This window comes from Diaporthe amygdali (genome assembly GCF_026229845.1).
Source record: "Diaporthe amygdali strain CAA958 chromosome Unknown NODE_1_length_4327563_cov_65_473760, whole genome shotgun sequence".
In the NCBI taxonomy this organism is placed as follows: domain Eukaryota; kingdom Fungi; phylum Ascomycota; class Sordariomycetes; order Diaporthales; family Diaporthaceae; genus Diaporthe; species Diaporthe amygdali.
Genome location: NW_026517021.1, coordinates 3,883,309 through 3,900,386, shown reverse-complemented (window position 1 = coordinate 3,900,386; position 17,078 = coordinate 3,883,309). Strand labels below are relative to the sequence as shown.

At 51.1% G+C, this 17,078-nt stretch overlaps 7 protein-coding genes across 7 annotated transcripts; all 7 read left to right on the top strand.

The window, feature by feature from the left end:
* Positions 1-1,872: 1,872 nt before the first annotated feature.
* On the top strand, positions 1,873-2,537 carry J7T55_006763 (uncharacterized protein; the record flags this gene model as incomplete). Its single annotated transcript, XM_053132254.1, has 2 exons — positions 1,873-2,151; positions 2,214-2,537. The coding sequence occupies 2 exons, from the start codon at positions 1,873-1,875 to the stop codon at positions 2,535-2,537; spliced, it is 603 nt and encodes a 200-aa protein (XP_053001526.1).
* A 1,779-nt stretch (positions 2,538-4,316) lies between these two features.
* Positions 4,317-5,472, top strand: J7T55_006762 (uncharacterized protein; the record flags this gene model as incomplete). Its single annotated transcript, XM_053132243.1, has 3 exons — positions 4,317-4,576; positions 4,700-5,121; positions 5,192-5,472. 3 exons carry the CDS (start codon positions 4,317-4,319, stop codon positions 5,470-5,472), a joined length of 963 nt encoding a protein of 320 aa, XP_053001525.1.
* Positions 5,473-6,377: 905 nt separating this feature from the next.
* On the top strand, positions 6,378-7,266 carry J7T55_006761 (uncharacterized protein; the record flags this gene model as incomplete). Its single annotated transcript, XM_053132230.1, has 2 exons — positions 6,378-6,722; positions 6,787-7,266. The coding sequence occupies 2 exons, from the start codon at positions 6,378-6,380 to the stop codon at positions 7,264-7,266; spliced, it is 825 nt and encodes a 274-aa protein (XP_053001524.1).
* Positions 7,267-9,847: 2,581 nt separating this feature from the next.
* On the top strand, positions 9,848-11,096 carry J7T55_006760 (uncharacterized protein; the record flags this gene model as incomplete). The annotated part of the gene is made up of 3 exons (XM_053132219.1): positions 9,848-9,966; positions 10,150-10,298; positions 10,399-11,096. 3 exons carry the CDS (start codon positions 9,848-9,850, stop codon positions 11,094-11,096), a joined length of 966 nt encoding a protein of 321 aa, XP_053001523.1.
* A 943-nt stretch (positions 11,097-12,039) lies between these two features.
* Positions 12,040-12,835, top strand: J7T55_006759 (uncharacterized protein; the record flags this gene model as incomplete). Its single annotated transcript, XM_053132208.1, has 2 exons — positions 12,040-12,062; positions 12,127-12,835. The coding sequence occupies 2 exons, from the start codon at positions 12,040-12,042 to the stop codon at positions 12,833-12,835; spliced, it is 732 nt and encodes a 243-aa protein (XP_053001522.1).
* Positions 12,836-14,151: 1,316 nt separating this feature from the next.
* Positions 14,152-14,857, top strand: J7T55_006758 (uncharacterized protein; the record flags this gene model as incomplete). The annotated part of the gene is made up of 2 exons (XM_053132197.1): positions 14,152-14,189; positions 14,368-14,857. 2 exons carry the CDS (start codon positions 14,152-14,154, stop codon positions 14,855-14,857), a joined length of 528 nt encoding a protein of 175 aa, XP_053001521.1.
* Positions 14,858-16,359: 1,502 nt separating this feature from the next.
* Positions 16,360-17,016, top strand: J7T55_006757 (uncharacterized protein; the record flags this gene model as incomplete). Its single annotated transcript, XM_053132186.1, has 3 exons — positions 16,360-16,477; positions 16,556-16,763; positions 16,842-17,016. 3 exons carry the CDS (start codon positions 16,360-16,362, stop codon positions 17,014-17,016), a joined length of 501 nt encoding a protein of 166 aa, XP_053001520.1.
* Between the last annotated feature and the right edge of the window lie 62 nt (positions 17,017-17,078).

Sequence of the window (17,078 nt, the reverse complement as noted above, 5' to 3'; positions counted from 1 at the left end):
GCGCCTCGTGTGTTTGCGGTGAGTAGTGTGTAAATTGAAGGAGTTTCCAGGAACATGAAAGCGCCCCCTTCAGACCAAGAGAGAATGCATCATTTGGAAGCTGGTATGGTATGGTATGGTATGTGCAGTGCAGTGGTCTAAGATTGTGTTCGGCCGGGTCTCTCAGCTGGGTGTGTGTGTGTGTGGGGGTGTCGTCAACGGCCGGCGGCTCTGTCCCTCTGTGCTCTCGCTGTGCCACACACTCTCTCTCAACGGCTTCCTGTACCCCCGTGTAGTGTGGCCCCGTCGACCGCCGCAACGGAGCAGGCGGGCAGGAGGGGTGGTTCCCTGGCCGGTCATGTCCGGGCGTGCAACCTGCGGGCTGCACTCCGTACGTGAGTCGGTTTCGGAATCGTGAATAGACAAACATGCATGTTTTTTTTGATCGAGTTGTGGTCACGACGAAGATGAGCCGTGACGGTGCTGGGTGGCCTCGGATCATGTCGGACAGTGCGGTGACGGCAGGATGGAGAGCACAGTGTCGATAAGGAGCGGCGCCGACGGTGACCACATTCTAGAAGAGCGCTTGACCGTTTTGGAGCACAGCCTTGGAACGATGGAGAGCTCAGGGCCCAATGGCAGGAGTCGGAGGGTGGTCAGGTCAACACTAGATCCTGAAGAGGGGTGGGGCTGTGGTTGGACACCTCAGACACTCACGACACTTCACTTTCCGCGTCCAAGATGGAGATCTGCGCTGGCGACGCCCTTCTGATTGGCTGTTGCCACCGCTAGGCCGACTCCCTCCTTTCTTCTCATTCCTCTCGAGCGGCTTGCCATTTCGGGCTCGGTAGCTGAAAGCGGCATTGTGGGGAGCGAGCACAGTGCTGGGTGGGTGTGGGTGTGGGTGTGGATCGTGTTCTCTCTGCTGGGTGAAGCGGAGGGTGTCTGTAGCACTGCAGACATGCTTTCACGCCGTGGTGGTATGTTAAATCATGCTCGAAATGGAGGTGTTGCTCATTGGATTCTCTCCAGCCTCTGTGAGGTTGCGTGAGGGAGAGACAACAGCATTCATCGTCATGTGTGCTGGGAGGGGGTACTGGATGGTCAGAGGGTGGAGGACCAGGGGCGCCCTGCAGGAATTGAGGGTGGCTGTAGAACCATGGGCTCCATCCCCTTGGGCACCTGGTTGGGAATACGGTGCAGGTGCTAGGCCTGGGCACAGTGCCACAGTGCGCTCTGTCTCTCCTGCCCGCCTGCCTCGCCCCCCAGGTGCGTTCCGTCTAGTCCGTTCAAGCCAAGTTGCAAGTTGCATGCACCACCCTGACACCCCCCTGCGCCCTCGCCAATCACCAGGGCCCTCTCCCACCCTGGACCACCACCCCCCCAATTCCCCCGTTGACAGGCCCAGTCCCTCGCCCACCCGCCCTCGTCCAACAAACACCCGCTCCGTTCCCTCCTCATTCCGCCTCTCCCTTTCCTTTACTTCTACCACCACCTGCCACCTCCAATCTTTGCCCAACCACTCCGAACCCTACCTGGCCACTTCCCCATCCCACATACAATCGAACACACATACATACACACCTATCTACCAACCGTCATCATCCTCAGCATCGTCCGACCTCCACAGGAATCAAAAAGCCATCCAAAAAGCATCATAATTCCAAAAAAGCGATCTCTATAACTCTCACATCACTCGGATTTAACTGTGTCGTCCACGAGAACCGTCGGCTGATTTTTTACACTTTGTCGCTGAAACCTGACCTTAATCCCGCAAATCATCGGCGTGCAACATCAACGGATTCCTCCAAACATATCTGAGCCACGAGCCCCCAAATCTAGATCAACACTCACGAACAACCCTTCGACACGCAGTTTTGAGATTCAACAACCATGGCTTCGTACTACCACTTCAACACCCACCAGCAACATCCCACACCTGCAACAGCCTCGGCTGTCTCCCACAACCACCATGGCGGCCGGAATCGCCGGGGCCCGAGGCTCTCCGTCTCCCAGAACTCGCAGCACAAGCAGTTCAGGGGTGTCCGAAGTATGAAGGAGCTGTCCGAGTCCCAGTCCGTGTCGAGCTTCCGCTCCAAGTACGAGCTCGGCCGTTCCTTCGATCTTGAGGACGATCTGGAGTTCTGCCCCGGCCTCGTCACCGAGAGCGATGTGAGTATTTCCGATCTGGCCTAGGATTTCCCATGGACGAGTAGACCATGTCACCACGGTAGACTGACAACCCGGACTCGCAGTTGGCTTACAGCGGTTCTGAACGATCCTCTCTCGCCAGCAACTCCCCCACTGGATCTCCAACACAACAACCCCAACAGGTTGCTGCTTCCTACACACTGAACTCATCCTCTCCCGCATTCCTGCCTCCGTCTTTCCAGACTCACCACTCTCACCCGAAAATACATCAGCCTGCCGCCACCAGGGCCCGCAATGCCATCCCAATCATCAACCCTGCCAACGGTCAAGGTCTGACAATGCCCTCGCCGCCATCGTCGGTCTCGCCCTCGGTCCGGATGCAGCAGAGCCTTCGCTCCCGCTGGTAAATGATGTCGCTCCGCTTCTCGTCCGAGGCGGAGTGACCTCGTTCCAGCCGTCGTCGTTGATGTGATCGAGGATGTTAGGTTCGCCGCACATTCCTCCTTCAGACAGCTGTTCATCTTGGCGGGCACCGACTTTCAACAAGCAGGCAATTGATCATGACTTCATTCACGGGGAGCCAGGCACGCATTTTGGTCGACTGGCTTCTCCACACCGACTTTGGGCTCACGCCCGCATCACCTTGTACAAAGACACTTTTTCGACATATGCACCTCTCACACCGAGGCAGGAGTTGATTCTCCTCAACGGCGCCACACGAAAACTTATCGATACCAACTTGTCGGTTCTTTTGCTGCTTGTATTACAACAACTGAGCGGTTCGGTGCTTCGACTTCTGAAGATGGGGGCTGTTTTGATATTCGAATGGGCGTTCAGTTTTCTTTTCCGGACCTGCATACTCGACGACATAATCATCTGCATCGGTGTTTAACGACGGAGTTTTGACGGGGTTCTCTCCACTTTATACGAGAAGCGGCGACTTCGCATGATAAAAAGGGTTCATCTTGGGTCTCTTGAGCTGTCCAAAGACAAAAGATCTTTTCGACACATAGAACGAAATCATTGAGCGGGGTTGCGGCAAATCTCAAGCAGCGGAGTTCTTTGCACACAGTCGGGGTTTTGATGCTTTTTTGGGCTTACGGAAACAAAGACCTGGAGGGGATCAGGCGGCTGGCAAAGACAATGTGGATTTATGTGTTATTGCGATGCGAGTCTTATATGCAACGCTGGGCTACGGGGGGGCGGCAAACGGACAGCGGAGTTGGTTGACACATTACTTTTTGGGTCGTATATCTCTTTTTAACTTCATGTATCTCGGGCAGCGCTTTCACCCCATAATCTGCCGGCTTATTTCTGTCGAGTTTCTCCTCGGTCGCTATATTCAGGGTTTCTGGAAGGGTTGCATGCATTGGTGTATGCGTGCGCTGTGGAAATCCTGGCTTAACGTCTTCGGGAGGGCAATACTGATTGATGCATCTGGTTTGGCTGGAGCGTTTGGGGGTGTTCACAGGGGTCTTATACCCGGATGGAGCGCAGCGTGTGTGCTCAAAAGATATTTGTCTCCAGCAACATCAAAAAGGGCACAACTAAGGCCTCTTCTAACATAAACCCGTCATCATTTCACATTGTGCCTGTGTGTGCTGGATGTTTCACTCATGCTTCTCCGCTACACACTGAGCGGCGCATGAGGAAATCCTGACCCACGAGTAATCTCCAAATTCAGTTGGGCAATGTTAATATGACATGCGTGGGTTGACATTTATAAGAGATGGGGGGCTAGATGCAGAATACTATATGACTTGGATGTCTCCCAAGACAAAGGCACCTCTCTAAGGTTGAGGCAGCACTATGCCAGGGTGTTGGTTGATGCCGGTAACTGAACGCTCTGACGTCCAAGCCCACTGAACTTGTTCTCTCGTACACATCTATATCCACGTCCGGAAGACAGGCGTTACATCACCACAATGAGCTCAAAACGGGACAGCCTTGATGATGATGGCTTTATGGACACACGGCCCTGGCCGATACACAAGCGAAGTACCATATGCTCTTTCCTCGCGCGCCTCTTTCCGTCTTGTGCCCGTTGCGTGCTGCCCCTTCCCCACACATTCACGCTGCTGTAGTTGTCAGATATCTAAGCGAACGGGTCCCGTCTCACCAACGCCATGCCCTTTACCAGCCCTGTCAACTATGGCTGACCTGCGCTCGCCTCGCTACAAACAGGGATGATCAGCAAGCCCCCAGAGTCAGACGATGCTGCTGGCACCAGCAGCACCGTACATGGGTCCGTGGAACCATCATCTTCTGCCGAGGCACCAGTGACGGGGGCGCTGGCGGACACGATGGGTGGTGTGTCTTCCTCGAAAGATGCTGGAGGTCGGGAGGGCATCGAGGAAAGCGGAAAGCCGGCTGGGAAACCAGGGAAGCGTCGAGACACACCCAAGTCCGTGGAACCTCCAGAGCGTCCAGAGCCTCCGGTCGACAGGTAGGTGACACACCTCTCTCCGCGATCACATTCTGTGAACGGCCTGCCAGAAGTCACACGCACCGTCCAGGGCCCTGGGAGATCGCATGAAGCATATTGATGCTGATATACCGCAACCCACAGACTGTTCTCCGACCGAGTCGTCACGATCCTCGTGGGCCCGAGTGAAGTTCAGTGGCGCCTGCACGAGAACCTCCTCTCCGGCATCTCGGACTTCTTCAAGTCAGCGTTCAACTCAGGCTTCAAGGAGTCCCTTGAGGATCAACTCGCCATGCCCGAGGACGACCCTTCCTCCTTCGAGCTCTTTGTCCGCTGGGTATACATCCGCACCCTCACGCCCGCGGCCGTATCCAACTCGACCCTGGCCGCCAATGTCCTGCTCGGCAAGGACTTCACGGCGGGCCCCTCGGCGGCCTGCATCCAGGACTACCTCAAGCTTTACGTCCTCGCGTCCAAGCTCTTGGTGGAGGAGTTGGAGAATGCTTGTGTGGATATGGCCCACGCATTCTACAGTGTTGGCATGCGAAGGCCTGACATCAAGGATGGTATGAGCGAGTGGACCAGACCCGTCCTCGTGACAATTTAAATGACTGACTTGCAAATCTCCTTCCTCAGTGCAATACGTCTACGCGAACACCATGCCCGGCTGCGGCATGCGGAGACTGCTCAAGGAACGCCTCACGCTGGGTCTATTTAAGGGAAAGCAACACAATCCTGTGACTCCCGAGTGGAATGAGATCTTGAACATGACACCGGACCTGGGATTCGACATCGTGAGCGAGATTGCTTCCTTCAACTGGATCTCGGGCGGTAATGCCCCCGCGAGGACAGTAGCCCATGAGTGTACTTTTCATCGGCATGAGAGGAGCAACCCGTGTGCCAGGCTCTCACCTTGACTTCCCTATACACAGTTATGCTGAATTGCCATGCTCTACCTGGCGGCAGGGCGGGATCTTGCCGGGATGAAAAAGCTGATATTTGACCGGTGACGGGCGCTTGGGGATCGCTTAAGCGCTAGTTGCAACTTGACCTAGTGGAACAGTCTGTTGTTAGTATCAAATCATCATGGCTATTTGCACAAGATCGAATTTGTCTTCCCTTAAGCCTAGAAACTGTTTCTGACTTCCCACTTGACCTCCTCTCCCATCATGTGCTTTGTTGAGTAAGGATGGATCGAAGAGCATGAACCCTATTCTTGCATTTCTCCGTCTCTTTCTTATGTGGTCTATTTGCCGGCTAGCAGCAATGTATCAGGTCGTAATTTACGCGTGAAGCTGGACGTTGAGGGGGAGGCTGTTGTTGTCAGGAGACAAAGTCAGCGATGTAGGCGCACTTTGCCTCAGCTGCATCACAGCACGACAAACAAGCTTGGCCCGCACTTAAAAGTTACAATGAGTTGTCTGAAATCAAGTGTTCTTGTTTAATGTTTTAACTTTCTCGATCTATCCACGTGTCAAGTCTGGTTGTTCTGGGTGCCTCAAAATCGGGATTGAAGCCATACAAAATCAACGGGAGGTCACTCCGTGCTGCTCACCAAGCAAAGTTGAAGGCACAGCCAGCTTACAATCGTTAACGCTGTCAGATTTGTGGGAGCCTCGAATGGGGTCAAACAACGCTTTTCTTTAAAACCAAAAAAGTCGCATCCTATCAAGCCTCCAACCTCGAGATCAGCAACCCACACAACATTTGCCTTCTTTCCGTCACGTCGAAAGTTCTTGAACCTTTGACACCACAAAGTTTGACGACAACTAATAACTTTCTTTAACACATACTGAAGAGAAAATCATCAGCTGCTCCAAGAATGGCACCTAAATCTTCCTCTGCTACGCCTCCCTGTCGCAAGCCATCCACCCGCAAGCGCCGTCCACCTGCGAGCATGTCGCCCGATGCACCAACAGCTCCACCTGCCAACAACGATCGGCCTTCGCAGCCATTTAAGCCCGCCCCGAGAGACGAGGTTCTCTCGGACAGGATTGTCACTATTCTCGTCGGCCAGCAGAAGAAGAAATGGTTAATCCACGAGAACCTCCTCTCCGCCAAGTCCGAGTTCTTCAGAGCATCTTTTCGGGGTGGCTTTCATGAGGGCGAGAGCAGCGTTCTAGAACTGCCTGAGGACGATCCTCGGGTTTTTGAGCTATTCATCGGAGTAAGGAAGCCTCATCAAACTCATTACATCCCGCTGTTATCTAACTGAACTTGATGTCTGCCAGTGGGCATACGCGCAACCCATCAACAATCTGAATGCTTCTCCCATGAAAATTTTCTCACAGCCCGACGACAAGAAGACCACCGTCCGCGACTATCTCAACCTGTACCTCTTTGCAGATAAGTACATGATGGAGGAGTTGCAAAACGAGACCATTGATGTTGTCTACGACCACTACAAGCTTTCCTGCAATGAGCCACATTCCAAGGACATTGAGCTCGTCTACAACAACACAACCGCGGGATCCAAGATGAGAGAGCTGATGATAGTTCACTCCGCCTTCCGACTGTTCTCAGGCTCTGTGGTGGTTCGTTACTGGGGGGATGTTCTGAAGAGCAACTCGGAAATTGGACATGATCTTATCTTGATGATCGGCAATTGGAGGTTGAAGTTTGGGCAGAAGATTGACAAGACCCTGCAGCCCGTGTGCCACTTTCATGTTCACAAGAAGACCGGGCACTGCACGTCCATCAAGAAGGAATAGAAAGAACTGGAGTGGCGAATTGCGTAAAGATTGCACAATTTGGAGCAGTTGTCCTAGATCCAGGCAACCACGGTCAAATGGAAATGTCAATGGAAACATTGGAAGGATCATGAAGGCACAGAATGAACGGGAAAGATGAGCAGAACGTTTTCGGCACTTCATTCAAAGACCACGGCATCGACAGTCGTAGGTCAACGCGATTTGCTCGAGGTAGTGCAGCTGCGAGGAGAAATAATACAAGCAGCATTTCAAGACTCGGTAATGACTGCGATTCTTTGACGGCAACAAAACCACCCAACACATGCACATGTTCCTAAATCGTAGGACATGGTTTTCACGTATCTCACCATTTTGACCCGTATCAATACGCTGAGGGTCATTGGACCATGAAATGTCACAGTCAGTCTTCGGCTGTGGCTCACTGGCTTGCAAGAGCACAAGGGAGCCTCTCAACCTGTTCGGAAACTTGTCATGAATCACAGTCTTGCAATTACATACTTCGAACAAGCCAACTCCACTGCTTTTCATTCATTTTTTCCTTCGGCTATGAATGCATCTGTTGGCTGTCAGCTTTCTCCCACAATCGCACCTCTTTTCTCTCCACACTTGTCTTAGCTTTTGGCCTCAATGCTCTTATTGCCTCATCTATTGCATCTATACTCCTAGCCATGACAATATTGACCAGAATCAACGGTACTCTGTTTGTGTTCCCGCTCTCAACGACTAACTTGACTTTGTCTCCTCAGCGTACGCTGAAGGCTTGTGAGTCCCGAAAATTCAAATTTGACATCGTTAAAGACACAATATCATCGTTGTGTGAGGCAAGGTGGTAGATTTGAAGCTATGCAAACATCCTGGCCCGTACGTTCTTCTCACCGATATTACAACCTCCCTTGTAATTCAATTCCATGGGGTATATGACTGATCTTGGTAAAGAGTGTATCCTCCTCCGTGAAGTTTTGTCAATGTGACTATTGGACCGCAGCGGACCATATCCAGCATTCCACCAGTCATTAGAAGAGTCGCTAACTTTAATTTTCGCCTTGCTCTTTTGAGCGACGGATGTACGTGTGGCCAGTTGGCTCTGCCAAACGAACAGCCAGAACAATTTCAACAATTCATCGACCGTTACGATCGTCCCCAGCCTGGGTTCTCTCTCTCCGGCGTCGAGACCAACGACCTCGTCGAATTTTACGTGCTCGGGCGCATATACGAGGCCGAGGAGGTCCAGGATATAGTCATGACAGCTACGTTCGCTGCATGTAAAGACGTCGATTGGTGGAACCTTGCAATCTCATGGGACACCCGGTTGCTACATAATCTGGAAAAGATAGTGCTAGATGACTCTCTAGCTATCTGCTTGGGAGTGTCATTTCGCTTTTCCGTGAAGGCCAGCCAGATGGATTGAGAAGAACTTTTGATCGTGGCAAAAATCTGCATCAGGAAGAAAACGCGCCTGGATCAGCAATCTTGTTCGTCGTGGTCAAGTCTTCATCTTTAAAGGGACAGAAATGTGAGGTAATAGACAATCAATGAGCGAGATAGCCTGCTATGAGACCCGTGAGGCAGGAGTTGCAATGGGCTGCATTCAAGCCTCCAAACATGCATTGTCGTCAAGTCCGAAAGCTTGACTTGGTCTCAAATAATGATTCCAAATGTGCTTCGCATTGAGCTGCCCATTCTGCCCTTCTTGGAGGCGCCCGGTTGTGTACACCCGCAATGGATGAAATTGTTGACATAATTGATTCAACCTAGCCCATGGCAAGCTCGCAAGTGAATACAGCCCGAGTGACTTGACTGCCAGGGACCGGTGCAGTCAGACCTGGGCTGATACCAGGAGAGGATGCGATAACATTGCAAAGAACACAGGTCTCTCTTAAGTTTGAGGCAAGCGATTCTCTCATGGGCTTTGAAATGCGGCTTGCAAGTAGAAGACTGGAGCCTCGTGATACTGTTTACCTTGCGAGGCAACCACATGCATAGCTAGGTGAATCAAACACGCATAACTCATCTCGTTTGGAGACATCATATTGGAATAAAGAAGCACTGCGTGAGTGCCTTTGTCCCTCTCTTTTGGAGAAGCATGTCCCTTTCGGTATCACCGAGTAATGGATGCCTCAAGTGCTCTAGCTGTGTACTGACTGTTGTCTTCAATCTCTCGGTGACGGCCTCCAAAGTGAATGCTGTCTCTCTGAAGATTAGAGCCCCGAGGTAGGCAGCACCTGAGCTCAAAACCAAAGTGACAAACAGCGTAGTTTTGTCCTTTCCAGTTCTTTCTACTCGGGTCTTGCCTCTTGATCAACAGCCACTCTGAGAACCAACTAGGTACATGCACTGCAACGTGCCAACCCGTCTCGCTTAGTACCTCGGTATTAAGAGACAGCCTGCAGACCTGCTCTTCTTGCCCTGAAGATTCACCAGAACCCCAATCCATCTGATTGGTATCCCTTGGGTTCATATCCATCGCGGCACCAGCAAAGTCTTGTGCCATCATTGTTCTGATCACATCGTCACTACACCCCTGTTGTTGCAGACTCGAGACCAACCTTGCTCATCTCATACACATCAACACTACGACTCTATGACTCTCATTCGAGGCACGGGTCTTCCGACCATAATGGTCTCAAAGAAGTCCTTCGGCAACACCATGTCCATCCAAACAAAGATGGAGGAGCTCGAGGTATCCAAGTCCGAGTTCAAGTAAGCTCGATCCTGCTATCCCGGATGTTACACCTACACTAAAACACTACATTCCTTCCATGTGGTGTCCCTATGTCCTACCAAAATCATGATCATAATCATAATCACCGTAATCACAACCATCGCTCTCATCGCATCGGTTGACTACACTTTGCCAATTAAGCAGTTCTAACCCTTCAGCAGCGACTCGATCTTCGGCATTCGAATGGTCACCATTGCCGTGGGACCTGAGAAGGTCAAGTTTGTTGCTCACGAGAAGGTCGTTTCTCAATACAGCGTTTTCCTCCGCACCACTTTCGCCAAGGAGGACGGAATCGAGTACCTCACTCTTCGTATGTACATGGCCCCTACCCTCAACAAATTGCTCTACCCAACCCCTTAAGGCCTTCCCACCGTTAGTTAGAACCGTATCAGCAGGCTAACAGATATCAGCCGACACTGAGCCCCAGACTTTCAACCACTTCATGAAGTGGGCCTACGGTGCCAAAATTGGCTCTCCCGACCTCAATCGCCTTGCAAATGGCCTGACTGCGTCATCTTTCGACCTCGTGAAGCTCTACGTCTTTGCCCAGAAGTACGACGCCACGGTTCTGCAGGATTCTACCATCTCGGCCATCTACTCTCATCTGTCCGATGGCTGTGAGAACTGGGGCACTCTGGGTTCCGACACTGGAGTCCTGAAGTACCTGGTCGACCACGTCGATCCCGGCGCCCACTTGTACACCCTGGTCACTCGCGCGATGGCCTACTGGATGTTTTCTGCGGCTGCCCCGAAGCTGATGGGTGGCATGGCATTCGACTATGGAGGCTGGAATACTACTTCTTTGGGAGGAATCGACAACCATACCAGTCTTTTCAACTTGAGCAGCTGGGGAGTGGCTGTGCCACAGGCAGTTGAGAACCAGATCGTGGGCGAGGATTGGGGCAGCGGTTGGAGCAGCCCCCAGAAAGTCAACATGGACAGAATTTTGGACAGCATGCCCATTACACTTTTGCGCCCGGTCGTCAAGGAGTTCATCCGCATGAAGTCTCTCGGTTGGTCGGCATCCTCGACTTTCACGGCTTGCGTTGGAACTAAGTTCGACTACCATCTGCCACGTCCTGCTCATGATCGCCACTATGGACAGTGAGTGCATTGACGGGCTGGTCGAAGCTTCTACGGAGGACTACTTGAGCTTTTTCTGAGATAGATTGGTACTATCGTGGGTAGCTGTCCCGACCGTGGCTGCTGGTTGCTTGTTTGGTCTTACGAATTCCTGAATGCAGCAACGCCCATAGGTGTTGTTCTGGAAAATAGAGCCATGGCACAGTAGACAGAATGCAGAACAAGATGAAAAAAATAATTTTCGCGCGTTGTGACCGCAGCCTTGCTAATACTGAAAATTCTGGAATCACCGTTCTGTATTGGTGGTGTTTCACAATACCTAGACTCAACTTCAGAGGGCAACAATGCATGTGATTATCACCGTCTTCGCGGTCGCCCAAGGCACCTCGCTGTCTTCGCGGTCATTGGAATACATCTAGTCTTGGACATTGTCGTCTTTATTTACAGTGTTTGACCTTGTTTTTTGTGTTTGTGATTACTCAGGTAAATTGAATGTTCGAAATTGTTGTCTTGATTTTACAGAGTCAGATATCATAATGCTCATTCTGCCGCCAGGCAGGGGCCAGGTGGGGCCATTGTACCATCGTTGTCTTCGCGGTCGTCAGAAAAGAATTAGAGTTCTGAATTTTTCCCATATTGTTCTTGTTTGATCTCTTCTGACTCACAATGCAGTGTTCATCGGTCCCATGTTATACTATTGTGGTAGTTGGTGTCGTCGCTTCAACAGTCTGGCCTTACCTGTGGTGTGACTTGGATTCGCTCCAATTGCTCTAAAGAATTTTACGAGCCTTTTAATATTTAAAGGACCTCAGAACCTAGGCCTCCAGAAATCTCACTTCTTTCCCAAGCCTGCAGCGAATTTCTCTGCAACGCGTTCGGTGTGGTCCTTGACAAGTTGACTTCACCATCTACCTAAACATAAGAAGGCCCACGCGAACAACATTCAGACACCATCCAAGTCGTTAAGCATGGCTGCCCCATCTCCCCATGAGTGAGTTCAGCAAACATTCCTACGGCTCCAAATACAGCTTGGAAAAATTTTAATATGTTTGAAGTGTTGCCCCATTTGGTGATGGCATCCTCACCGTCACCGTTGGACCACTCAAGGACAAATTCGTCGTTCACAAGGAGGTCTTGGCCGCTGTAACCAAGAATGGTCTTTTCTACAACATTCTCGCCAATGAATGCTCGGATCCCAAGACTGACCACGCCAACCTGCCTGACGAGCAGTCAGAGACCTTTTTGGCTTTCATGAAGTGGCTCTACGCCACTCACATCGGTATCAACGACTTCACTCCTTTGCCCTCCGCATTCGCCGCCCTCTTTCGACTGTACGCCTTCGCCCATGAGTACGTCATTATCGAGCTTGAGAACGCGGTTATCTCTCTTCTGTACACCAAGTTCCTCATTGACAGCAACATCTGGCTTACACTCGGATCTGACAAGTTTGCCTTCGACACCTTTCTCGAAGTGGTTTCATCCGACACCCACCTGTACAAGCTTGTCATTCGGTCCATGGCGTACTCCATACGCTTGCCACCTCAGCCGCACTACTGTGATGCGACTGACTGGCCGACTCGCTACCCGCCCACTATGGAGTCCCAGGTCGACTCGGTGATGGAGTCCGTGCCGGACGAGCTCTGGGGTCCCATAGCAAAGGAAGTGATACTCATGAAGACGCCGAGTAGCCCGATGTCATTTTACATCTTGGTTGGAAACGTGACCAGCTTTCTGAGGCAGTATCCGGCATCGCGAGGCTGGTAGAGCTGTTCCTTGGACACGCTTAGGTGAACACACCTGCGTTCAAGCATCTCAAGAGCGAACCTGTAAGGAGGAAAGGAACCTGTGGTGAGGCAGTGGACTGGTAATATCAAGGTGGATCAGCAGTGGCAGGAGTGGGAATCCAGTCAGGTTGTGGTAGCATCACCCATAATGCTCCTTCTCCTGGTAGCCGTGTCTGGGAAATCAGAAAAATAGCAGAGGGATCGGGATGCCAAGGATCACGAATACGTGGAGATACCGGAAGCCTTGAATGGAATATTGGGCTGGAAGAGTATCAACCCACAAGGGGTAGTAATAGCTCAGGCTACCTGCTCAGTACACATTCATTTAACGGAAGGCTGCCATCCCTATCAGAGTTGAAATGCTCTTCTTTGTGATTATGACACAGTCCAGTGTACGTAAGTGCCCGTTTACATACGTTATGACACCAGTCTTCCGGAACGCCAATACTCTTGCACCAGGGGATCGAAGCCCTCTCTCTGTCTGAAGTGTGCAGGCCTTCATGCCAAGAACGGAAGAACTCAAACATTCAAGATATATCAGTTGTATACGCTAATGCCTCGTACTTGGGTAACGGTTGGATTGAGGCGAAACTTGGTACTCTGAACCTATTGCTGCTCTTGGTGGGAAGTCAAAGCAGCTTTTGGATTTGGTGATGTGTTTGGGAATTGTGCTTGGACTTCTTTTGAAATGCATACCTTCAAGAAGTAGAACGAAGCAATCATCCCTTCCATTTGAATGGGTATGTCTGTGGCATCATCAGAACCAACAAATGCGGTGCCTGCGGCACTGCTTGTCTGCTGCTGTTGATTAAGCTGTGACACAAAATATTGCCAGCGATTACAGGGTCAGGAGGAGTCGGACAAAGACTTATTCTAGGGAGATCCTTTAATGACAGTAATTCTTGTGAATATGATGAGATATCGTCTAACTTAACTCCGTACAGCTCCTTCTGACACGAGAAGTCAAAGCCGTTTCTTTCCTTCATCGGAAAGAGCTGCTACCCAGGGGCGTCATCTGGATCTCTTTCACATTCTGACTTACATGCAGCCGTATTTCTTTCACCTTTGCGTCAAGAGCACAAAACAAGACAATACCGAAGATCTGATGGTCAAAGTTGCTGATTGGTGACACAACCTGAAGAAATCTATCTTTGAACCTGAGCAGGTGAGCCCATCACAGCACCAACAAAACCCAGGCAACGCAAGCTTGACTGCTATTTTATCTTTGAGATCCGCGGCCAACCCAACGAAACTGTTCTCCATCGCATGCGAAACAACAACCAGAAATAGCTCACGATGAGTGACAAGGATTCACCTCCTAAGGCGGCAGCCACGTAAGTTGACCTCGACCAACAAGCCCAAATTTCCATTTGCACAAACTGAAAGCTTAATGCCACAAATACGAGACGCAACAGCCCGTTGCGTGATTTTTGGTTGCAATATTTCGATGCACTGATACCTCACGTTCACTTATTGATGCTTTCTGTTTTTCGCATGTTAATTGGGTTTTAGGGCCCCGCAATTTGACTCTCGAATTGTCACCTTTGTGGTTGGACCTCGCAAGGTTCGATTCGGCGTTCACGAAAGTACGCTCTCCCAAGCCGAGGCCGGCCACTTCTTTAACAAATCTTTTACCAACGGCTTCCAGGAGACAAACACCGGATGCATGGAGCTGCCCGAAGATGATCCTGAACAATTCCGATGCTTTTTGAGATGGCTCTATGGCATCTGGGTGCAGCCAAATCAGCCCTTGAATTGCTGGACAGAGCTCGACTTTTCGCAGCAAATCAAGCTCTACGCTTTCGCGCACAAATACGCCATTCATGCTCTCCATAATGCGATCATTTGCGAGCTGCACAGTACCGAGATTAAGAAGAAGTGGGGTCACATGGGCATCCGTCGTGAAGAGCTCGAATTCCTCGTGGCCAATGTGCCAGATGGATCTCCCATGCACAGACTCCTTGCGGATTGGCTCATCAAGGATGAGTTGAATGTGATCTGATCAATGAGGAGGTACTGGAGAAGCTACCAGAAGCGTTCATGCGTTTTGTTTTGAAGCACTTGCTCGTACACAAAGTTTGGGATACGCTCGAGGGCCTAGAAATGAGAGACCAGGGAGAATACATGCTGCCAGAAAATTCGCCAGCGGAAGAGGACGCGTAGTCCTAGGAGAAATTCACGGCTTGTTCACGGATTCTGACGACATGATCATTCGGTTCCCGACCCTCGGCCGCGGTGTTTCTTAATATCGATCCCACCTTGCTTACTTCCAAACTATCCTCGAAATGCGCTCCTGCAATGGGACACCAAGTAAAGCAAAAAGATCCAAATCTTGAAGAGAAATCATCGAGGATCATTCCTGCTAGGACTGTCATACAATATCGAAAAGGAAGAAACCCCCGGCGGAAGTTCATCGTTTGGCGGACAGGGATATCTACACGCTTATCCACTTTTGAAGTGTCCTCGAAACACACCTGGGGTTTTTGATGGTCATCTCCATTGGGCTGTCGAAATTATCCTCAAGGAACGTGCAATGACTCGGCGATTATCTGGGCGAGTTCCCGGAGTCAGCATGGCGGCGGCAAGAGGCGCAGGGGCAAATCTAAAGTGGCCAAGAGGGAGCGTCCAAGGGGCAGTGAGCATGGAGTGGAGAAAGAAAAATACACATTCAAGGCCATACTTGCGAGTACGTCAGTCCAGGCTTGATGCGGAGAATTGGGATCTCTGCAGGTACCATGATTTTGGGATGCCGAGAGCTCACTTCGAGAATTGCCTCCGCAGACGTCGACAAGCATACATGCATTATTTCATGAAGCGTCTTATTACAAAGGTGTCGACTCGAGAGGCTGGCCATAGGATCCCAGCGATAGACTTTAATCCTACAACATGACAAAATTGAGCTCAGACCAATGATGTGTGCCCAAGTTGTGAATTTTCAAGGGGAGGGAATGTGGTGTAGTTGAAATATGCTTTGCGGCTCCTCCACAGCCAGGATCCAGGGGTAATGGAAGCTTTACCCGAAAGCTCGGCAGCTCGAGGAGTTCCAACGATGTTGAGCACGGCGATGAGCGATGAATTGAGAATGCCTTAACCTGGCCAGAAATCAAATCCCACACCCTGAGCAATGACGAGGTAACTGTACTGTCCACTGACGTTGCCCGGATTGTCAGCTGCAACCCTGGTCTCGAGCTCGACGATCCCAGAGCTGCAAGCCCGCAATCATGACATCATGGGCAGCTTCCCTTCACCCCTTGGCCGAGGTGGTGCTAGTTGTGTGTCAAGGTCCAATACCAGGTACTGTACCTAGGTAGGCTAGTTAATGATCAACTGTTTCTTCTCACTCCCGGGAATATCTCGCACTCGTGCCACAAACTAACAATCCTTTCAATTGATCAATTTCTATACACAGATCTCACAAGCCCATCCTTCTCCTCTGCCCCTCCATCTCACACTGGAATAGGAGCTCTCACAACATCCGAACGCAACCTCACAACAACAGATACCATGGCTTCCAGACTCTTCCGACCAGCCGTCGCCCTGCGACCATCAGCTGCCTCCACGCCCATGCTTCGACGGAGCTTCGCCGTGTCATCAGTCAACCGCATAAAGGAGTCCTCAGGCGGTGCGTCTATCCTTTTAACACCTCCCTCCCTCGTCCTGGTCTCCAGACCCCTTACTAACACTTATTCCTTGACCACAGACGTCAAAGACTACGAGAAGCACAAGCAGGACTCGTTGTCCAAGCAGAAGGACGGCAAGGGCCACTGGAAGCCCGAGCTGGCATCGGACGGCGAGGAGGCCGTCAAGGCCGACCGCACTCCTCACGAGGACATCTCCAAGCTGCAGGAGCGCACCAAGAAGCACGCCGAGGAGAAGAGCAAGAGCGGCACCAGCGGGACAGACCCCATGTAAGGACAACCAAACCAAGGGACACATACAGCCCACCAATTTTCTTCCGACATGTCACCTCTCCATGAAAAAAAAAGAATAACAGAAAACACCGACTCTTCATCTCTTCTCCTCTCTTCTTTCCTCCTTTTGGACCTCTGGACCAAACTCGACCAACAAGGCCTCGAGGAGCGACAACTCCTGTCTGAGGAAGGCTGGGAGTGCGAGGGAGGGGTTCAACTGCCGAATGGGCCGGCCATTGCTAACGCTTGAGCTCAATTAAGTTGAGGACAGGAATGACGATTTGATCTTGCAAATCCGGCGTTCACCGAGTA